The sequence below is a fragment of the Pelecanus crispus genome, chromosome 13 (assembly GCF_030463565.1).
Source record: "Pelecanus crispus isolate bPelCri1 chromosome 13, bPelCri1.pri, whole genome shotgun sequence".
NCBI lineage: Eukaryota > Metazoa > Chordata > Aves > Pelecaniformes > Pelecanidae > Pelecanus > Pelecanus crispus.
Genome location: NC_134655.1, coordinates 13,003,587 through 13,012,048, shown reverse-complemented (window position 1 = coordinate 13,012,048; position 8,462 = coordinate 13,003,587). Strand labels below are relative to the sequence as shown.

Sequence of the window (8,462 nt, the reverse complement as noted above, 5' to 3'; positions counted from 1 at the left end):
CCTACTGCTTTTATTTCCTGCTAAGCACAGAGGATATCCAGGTCTGGAGGGCTGGAAGCCTTGCTGAGCTTGTCCTGTCCAGGATTAGGATGCTCTCCTCTCCAGTGGAGGAGCAGTGGGGGTGAACCCACCTGGGGGACGCTGCACCTGGGTGCTGGGGTGGGGACAAAGCTGGGGAACGGGATGGTTTTCACCTCCGGCTCTCTGTTGGCACTGTAGTGCTGCGGGAATGCAGCAGTCTGGGGAAGCCACCACTCAACTCCTCCAAAGGGATTGGCCAAGCTGCCCCCACTACTTTCATCCTGAAAAATCTCCCTTGGAAAACAGGCTGTGGGCCCTACCCTGCAGGTAGCGCAGTGTTGGCTCCCCGGTGCCAAGCAGCTCCCGTCTGCGGCTGCAATGGCCATCTGTGCCCCTTCACCATCAGCAGGACAGGGCTCGCCTGCTGCCTGCCCCAGGGCTGGCGTTTCCTTGGAGGAAATGGAGCCTCCTGCCCAATGTCCCTGTGACAGTCTTGCCTGCAGCCATGGGCATCACGGACAGGTCTGGGCTCTGCGGGGAAGGAAGCATCCCCGACCCACTGCTTTGCTGTGTGTTGGAGCTGGCTGGGGGCCGAAGGGGGCCTGTCCATTGCTGGGCTGGGGGCTATGGGGCCATAGCCAGCACCCACACAGTCCAGGCACAGGCAGGGGTGCCGTCTGCTCTTTCCTGCAACCAAGGTCCAGGCCAGGGGAGGAGAGAGGACTGCAGCCTCTCGCCTGGCTGCTCGTGGCCCATGGCTCAGTGATGCAGCCTGGAGAAGCAGCAGCCTGACATGGAAGGTGCGGAGAGGTGGAGGGTGTTTGGCTGGAAGGTGGTGTTCCCTACCCACCAGCTGTGCAGCGTCCCAAAGCAGCGGGGGCTCCCCTGTGCCACAGCAGTGCAGCATCCCCGGGTACCTGGGGGTTATACCATGCAGGATGGGTCCTTCTCTCCAGCTGACCATGGGGACCTGGGGTTGCTGAACCATCCCCTTGGTGCCCTGGCATCCAAAGGGACGTGGGAGCTGCCACCATGTCCAGGCTCCAAGGCCCAGCCCCGCTGCACTGCTGCTCCGGGACAGAGGGAAATGTGGTTCTGGCTGAGCTCATGGCACCCGGGTGCACTGGGAGGGTCAGACCGAGAGGCAGTCATGCTTTTCCGGGCCTCAGGGCACCGAGTGGATGTCCTCTGAGCGCAGCACTTTGTAGACGACCCAGTAGAAGATATTGAAGACCAGGAAGGTGAAGGGGAAGACGGCTCGGGAGATGGTGTCGATGCGCTTGGCCTGGTCGATGTAGTGCCTGCGGAGGCTCTCCCCCTCCTGCAGCAGCATACCGGCGGCGGGGGGGCTGTAGATGCTGGGGCCCTCCCCAGCCCCATCCTTCGGCTGCAGGCAGTGGCCCAGCCCGTAGCCTCGCAAGTAGAAGCGGCTCTCACGGATGAGCTCTTCCTCCTGGCAAAGGGAAAGGCTGTCAGCCAGGGCACCCTGTGGGCACCGGTACTGCAGGGCGAGCAGGCGCTTGTGGCGGCATGTCCTATACACCCCTGCCGCTGGGCGATACAGCCATGTACGTTCCTGGCGCAAGGTTAGGTGCTTTTTCAGAAAGCCTGAAGCGTGCAGGCAAAAGCATGGGGCTGTCAGGCTGTGGGCAGAGGCAGGCAGCGGTGTACACGTGGTGTGGGGATGAGCACTGACCGACTGCCTTGTCAGCTGGCATGTGTTTTAAGGGTGCATCCAAGGGCAACCCTGACCCTGGCAGCCCGACACTGATCCCCCCGGACCTCCTCTCAGCTCTGGCTTGGGGGCTTGGGAAGCCCGGCTCTCTGGCAGCCACAGGGATGGGGGTGAACTGAGAGAGGGGGAGGTGGGCACATGTGGGTGCAGGGGACAGGGGTGCGGGGCGCACTGGGGTGCAGAGCATATAGGGATGCAGGGTGCATTGGAGTGCAGGGAGATTGGGGGTGCAGGCACTGCTGTGGCAGCCATTTTTGCTGCAGGGTGGAAGTGCACCCGTGCCGGTGAATAGCAGGGTAGGCAGCTTCCTGGAGCAGAACTGGGCAGGGATGCAGGAGCTTGGCTACCATCAGGGTTTGCAGGGCGTCCCAGTCCCTCCAAGGGCCCAGACGGCTGCTTGGCAGGGGCTGCCCCGTGCAGCAGAGGAGGGAGGCTGAGAGTGCTGGACTCCTTGCTGGTCTCTCTGCCCTTATTCACCTCATTTCCCACCATGCTGGCAGGGGGCTGCAGGGAAGGCAGCGTGTCCATGATCAAGACTGCAAAAGTGCCATGGTGAGAGCCAGGCATCTGCCCTCACCCTCGGGTTGCAGCCCACAGCCGTCGTTCATGGCACAGCCCTGCTCGCCACGTCAGCCAGTGGTGCCTGTGCTCCTCCCCAACGACAGCTGCACATCTTCACCGATTCACTTCATCCTGCTCTTTTATCCTTGGCAGGGGGCAAGGGGGAAGCGTGTGCAAAGATTTGGCGAGGAACCGGCACGTTCAAGCCCAGGCTGCACATCTGGCTTCTTGCTGAGCCCCTGGGCCGCTCATTTGGTCTCTGTGGCTCATTGCCTTCTGCCCGCTGGTGCCATATCTAGCTGCGGTGGGGCTCTTCTCCCACGGCATGCTGCAGGCCAGCGCCTCACCTTGCACCATGCCCACACACAGCCTGGGTGCCGGATCCCAAACGCCATCTCTGACCGGCACTGCCCTCCAAACCACGGAGAGCAGTATCCTCGCTGAGGTCAGCCTGCACAGGCGCTCAGCCGGCAAGGGGGCTCTCATGCGGAGAGCTTGCGCCCTGGTATCTTTATTTAACTCAGCAATCCGCCGGCTAAGCAAGATTTCCCAGTGGGAAGAGCAGCAGCGGCTCAAATTGCTGAGATTAGTTCTCGTTTGCAGCAGAGTTTTATTCCTCTGCCCCAGGGTGAGTGCTTGCAGCCACCCCAGCTGGAGTGCCCTGTGTGGCCTGGGGCAGCAGCTATTCCCCCCAGCCCAGGGAGCCAGCGGGCCCAGCCAGGGCATTTGGGGGAGGAGATGGCAGACTGGGAGTGCTGGTCCTCCCTGCTGGGTCCCTCTGGGCTGGGGCAGCCCTGGGGTGCTTACTGGGGACTGAGGCTGGGTGCAGGGAGCTCCCTGGGTCCAGCTTTGCAGGGTCTGTGGGAGGGATTTGCCATTGGGCTGCGGCACCCAGCCTGTGCTGCGTCAGGCAGTGCCGGCACAGGAGCTGTGAGCAGCAAGGCTCTGCTCTGGTCTCTGACCGAGCAGCAACCCAGGGTGGTCCTGGCTGCACCCAGTGCCTTGCCAGCGGCACCCCAGGGTGGCTCTGCAGCCTCCACCTCAGGGTGGCTGCACTTTGGTCTGTTTTAAGCTGGCAGATGGTTCCTGGGTTCAGCAGAGCCTCCCTCTCCCTGCCCCAGTTGGGTGGGTGTTCATCTCGAGGGGTCAGGGCTCAGGGGCTGTGAAAGGCAGGGAGGAAGGTAGTGTGCTGTAGGGAGCTGGGAAGCCTCTCCCAGTGTCCAAGGGCTGATGATGGCAGAGGGGAGGCTCTGGGCAGCTCAGATGGGCAGGCAGGCGAGGATGTACGAGGCCTGATCTCCACCCTGAAGCTGTGGTCCCCCAGCATCTCCCCGCCAGCCTGGGAGCCTGCCCTGCCCCACTGCTCCTCTCTACAGCTGGAGCTGCAAAGTGCCCATGTGCCCTAGGCAACTGGCTGCGCTGGAGTTACTGCAGGCAGCCACGAGTGTCTCAAACCTGCCTGCACCAGGAAAGCTGGGAAGGCAGAGCCCTCATCCTGCCAGAGGTGTGGGCATGGCCTGGGAAGCTGGGCAGCAGCCCAGAAGTGGACATCGGTCTGCCCCAGCATCACTCATCCCTTGGCAAAGGGGGCTGTGCTGCTCCTGCTTTACAGAAGGGGAAACCGAGGCACGGAGCGGGGTTGTCTCCAGGGAAATCTGCTCCATTCCCACCCCTCTCTCAAATCCCTTTTCAGCCCAGGGAGTGGCAGCTCCATCCTATGGGCACATGCTCTGTGCAAATCACTGCCCTGCTTCTTCCACAGTCCCTTGCTGGCCCCTGGGGCCGGCTGCTGGGGTGCTTGTTTTGGGGGGGTGGGGGGGGAGGCTGGCTGGGGGTGTGCTGCACTTCATGGGGGGCTGCCAGAGGGTCGTGCTTTACCCGGGAGCTGGAGAGCTGTGAGAGCGTCGCGTAGGTGTGCTCGCCGCTGTGCCGGCCACTCAGCTGCTGCAGGGACTCCAGGCTGGCTGTCCCGCTGCTCAGGCCCTTTTGGCATCCGACAGTGTGCACCAAACAGAAACAGGACAGTGGGTGACCGACGGCTCTGCCCCGGCCCCGGGGACAGTGGCTCTGGGTGCTGGGATGGGGACAGTGGCGGGACAGGGGCTCCATGTCGAGGGGAAAAGCCCACCCAGCAGTGCCCAGACACCGGGATCCATCTTCAGCACATGCCAAAGGGATTTGGCTGCACAGAGCACTGCAAGTCTGTGCTCTAGGTCCCCTTGGTGCTTCACTGCCCTGACGCAGCAGCGAGCCACTGTCACCGCTGCAGCACAGCGAGGAGCCCAGGTTTGGGGCTGCAGGCAAGGGGAAAGGCTATTTCTGCCACCCTCATCGTTTATTTTTCTGCTTTTTTAGAGGAAGCAGAGCGCAGGGATGTCCCAGCAGGAGGAGGACAGCACCCTGGGCATGTTTGTGCTGGCAGGGCCTGGGGCAACCATGGGTGTTGCGCACTGTGCTGCTCAGGCAGGCAGAAGGGCCATGATGCCCCTGCGTCCCTGACGTGCTGGAGGGGCCAGCCACAAGCTCTGGGCAGCGGGACACAGCCCAGCGCCGAGCCCTGCCCCAGCAGCTGCTGAGAAACTGGCCCTGCAGCCCTGCGGTGTCCCCTTGGCAGCTAAGGACGGGCAGACATCGTGGCAGCGGTGGCAGGAGGGACTCACCATCCTCTGCCGCCGCTGGCGCCGGCGCAGGCGCATGAACTCCTTGTGCTGGCGGGAGACAAAGTTGACGGCTGCATACTCCAACAAGGCGGCAAAGACAAAGAGCAGGCACACGGCCATCCAGATGTCGATGGCCTTCACATAGGAGACCTGTGAGGGCGAGAGGGGGCTCAGGGACCCACTGCCCCCTGCCTTCCTCATCCGCCCCACTGCCAGCTTCGCCCCACTGCCAAGGGGCACAGGAGCCCTCTCAGTGGGACACACAGGCCAGGGTGTGCCCAGCCGAACAGCGCTGTGCCCTCCCCTCAGCACACGCGGTGCCCCAGCCAGCAAGGGTATGGAGCCAGTCATTCCCAAGGGAAGGCTACCCCTGCCCCTGGGGCATTGGGGGGCAGCAGCGGGCACCCAGGGTACCGCAGACAGGCTGCAGGGTGGGAGCTCAGCACAGGGCTGGCACTGACCTTGGGCAGGGAGGCACGGGAGCCGGCACTCTGCGTGGTCATGGTGAGCACGGTGGTGATGCCCAAGCCCACCCGGGCTGGCGCCGCATCCATGTTGATCCAGAAGGAGACCCAGGAAAGGATGACGATGAGCAGGCTGGGGATGTACATCTGGATCAGGTAGTAACCCATCTGCCTCTCCAGGTGGAACTTCACCTCGATACAGGTGAACTTGCCTGCAGGGAAAGATGGCCCTGATGGGTGAGAGGGACCCCTGGGCCATGGAGGGGGGCTGGCAGCGGGTCCCTGGGGTGCTCACCTGTGTTGTAGTACTTGGTGCAATAGCCCAGGTCCTTCTCATCCCTGAGGATGAACTGTGGGAGCGTCAAGCCCTCTGCCACCTGCACAGCCTCCTGCTCCTCCAGCCACTTGAAGATGAGGTCATTCATGGTGTAGCCAACTGGAGAGGATGGAGGGAACCATGAGACAGGGCAGGACATGTGCCCCATTCATCCCCACCCTGAATGACTGCTCCTTCCTGCTCACCTCTCTCAGAAGCAGGGAGATGCCAGCCTTTGGGATCGGATGGGACGGGATGGGATGGGATGGGATGGGATGGGATGGGGGGGACAAAGCACAGCTTGAACCCCCCTAGGTACTCACAGCTCTCCAGCTGCATGGTGCAAGTCTGGATGTCCATGGGGAAGTTCTTGAGGTCCATGGGGCAGGACAGGATCAGTGTCAGCCTGGAGGAGGCAGAGGAAAGGAGGGGGTTGGAAAATCTGCCCCATGGGAGGCAAGAGGAAAGCTTCACCTCCCCACTCGGGCACTGCACCAGAGGAGAAGGGTTCTACCTAATGCTGTAGAGCACATTGCCATTCTTGAAGATGCGCAGCAACTTGTTGTCAGTGGTGACCTCGTGGAAATTGGCCCCTTTCTCATTGGCGAAGAACAAGTCTGGCTTCCAGATAGAGTCGAGCATGGAGGGGTCGAGGTCGAGGGAGTCATCGGGGTACTCACGGTAAGCCAGGCGGGGGTCGTTCCACTGCTGCCGCAGGAAGACGTTCACCCGGTAGTCCTAGGGCAGAGGGCACCACATCAGCCAGGAGCACCCCATGGTGCCCAGGGAGGAGAAGGAGGAGGAGGAAGAGATGGAGGAGGAAGAAGAGATGGAGGAGGAGGAGGTGGAAGGGGGTCTCAGTCAAAGCTCAGCCCTGCAGGTGCTGCCTGCCTGACACTAACCATGCACAGGGCAGGGGCAGCTTAGGAGCTTTCCCACGGTGTCAGCAGCCAGGGGAAATTAAAAAGCCAAAGCCACAGCAGCTGAGTGGAGCAGAAGGAGAAGGAGGACCAGGAGCTGCTGCCTGCAGCATTCCTCAAAGGGCTCTGTGGCCTTGTGGGGGGTTGATGTGATGGTTGATGGTATTAAGGCTTTGCAGCAGCACAAATAGGGAATTTTTAGCCCTGAGGCTTCCTTAGAGGAGTTCCTTATGCACCCGAGGAGGCTGGGGATGGTGGAGACACAGAGCTCGCTTGCCGAGCCTGCGAACAGCTACAGGGAGCTACTGCCAGCTGCCTTGCTCCGACCCTTTGGGGTGTTTCTCCCAGCTCAGGCACGGGGATTGTGGCCCACACAGCCAAGCTCTGGTTAACTGACCCCAGAAAAGCCACAGCCATTTGCTATGGCTCTGCATGTCCCCACTGTGGTGCCAGGGCCAGCTCTGGAGAAGGGCTCACAGGACCCCTGTAAGCATGGCCATGGGCTTGGGCACCGGGACCCACACACTCCTCAGCAGAGCCACCGCCAGCCCCGAGGAGCTGGGAAAGGAGCCCATCATGCTGGTGAAACCCTCACCATGGTGGTCTCGGTGACGGAGCCGAAGCTGTTGATGAAGATGTTGCACGTCACGTTGACAGGTGGACCTGGAAAACAGCATGAAGCCTCCTCTCGCCGCTGGCCGGAGAGACACATGCACCGCACAGGCACACGTGGGGACACTGCCTCCTGCACGCGCTGTGCGGATGAATGCACACAAGCATCCCCCTGCCCGCTGGGGTCACCCCCGTAGTGTGCTGAGGTGAGCCCCAGCACACCCTGCAAGGACTGCAGCCACCCATGCTGTCAGGCGAAGCAGGCACACGCAGGGCGGCTGTGATTGCAGGAGCAGCCGGGACTCTGGGGAGGGTGTTGGGACAGAGGGATGCGGGTCAGGGTCCTGCCCCCAAACCCATACCTGCCCATTCCCTGGTTTTGGGCAGCCATAAGCGTGGGTCGCTGCCAGGTTTGGGAGCCTCATGTCCTCCACTTACCTTTGAAGTTGGGTCGGATCCGGGCATCATACCTTGACGTTCGTCCCATAAGCTTGTCCAGGAAATCAGAGGGTGACATGGGCTGGGGTGAGCTTCGGGAAGCAGCTTTAATCTCCTCCCGCCCTAAGACCAGCCTGTGGGGCAGACGTAGCAGGGTAGCTGCCTGCCGGTACCAGGGGTCTGCAGGCACAGTTCAGCACCCCGTGTCGATTGTCAGCTGCCAAGGGAAGTGGCTGTGCCCGCTCTGCATCCACTCCAGCACCGAGTCAGCACGCTGACCCTGGGACCCCTTCCTCCTTCTGCTGTGATCCCAGTGACTTCCCGCCTCGCCTGCCACAGCCTGAGTGCTGCATGCCCATGTTTTTCCTGTCCCCCTGCCAGCAAAGCCCCTGCCTATCATGTCCCCTGGCATGGCATTCAGGGCTGGGCGCCTCCTGGCTCCAGGGCTGCAGTGGGGATGGGGTGCAGCAGGCAATGGCCTCGTGCATGGCAGCTGGGCTCTGTGCCGGTGCTGGAGGAGGAAGGTGGGGAGGGTCCCTGCTGCGTTCAATTGCCAGCCCCTGCTTGAGCTGCTGAACAAACGTCTGTACCCTGCCTGGCACAGACTCATGGCTTGGGGGACACAACACCCCCCTCCGAGCTGTGGGCTGGCCCGGTGTGAGCAAGGAGGTGCCCAGGAGCACAGCTGGGGTTGTTACACCTTGCCAGGGACCAAGACAACGTGGCAGGAGAGGA

At 62.2% G+C, this 8,462-nt stretch overlaps 1 protein-coding gene across 1 annotated transcript; it reads right to left on the bottom strand.

Moving 5' to 3' along the window:
* Window positions 1-1,186: 1,186 nt before the first annotated feature.
* On the bottom strand, window positions 1,187-7,842 carry LOC104031337 (glycine receptor subunit alpha-4). The gene is made up of 8 exons (XM_075720853.1): window positions 7,728-7,842; window positions 7,273-7,340; window positions 6,272-6,495; window positions 6,081-6,163; window positions 5,737-5,877; window positions 5,439-5,653; window positions 4,978-5,127; window positions 1,187-1,474 (listed from the first exon to the last, which is right to left on the bottom strand). Exons 1-8 carry the CDS (start codon window positions 7,804-7,806, stop codon window positions 1,187-1,189), a joined length of 1,248 nt encoding a protein of 415 aa, XP_075576968.1. The 5' UTR covers window positions 7,807-7,842.
* Window positions 7,843-8,462: the final 620 nt, after the last annotated feature.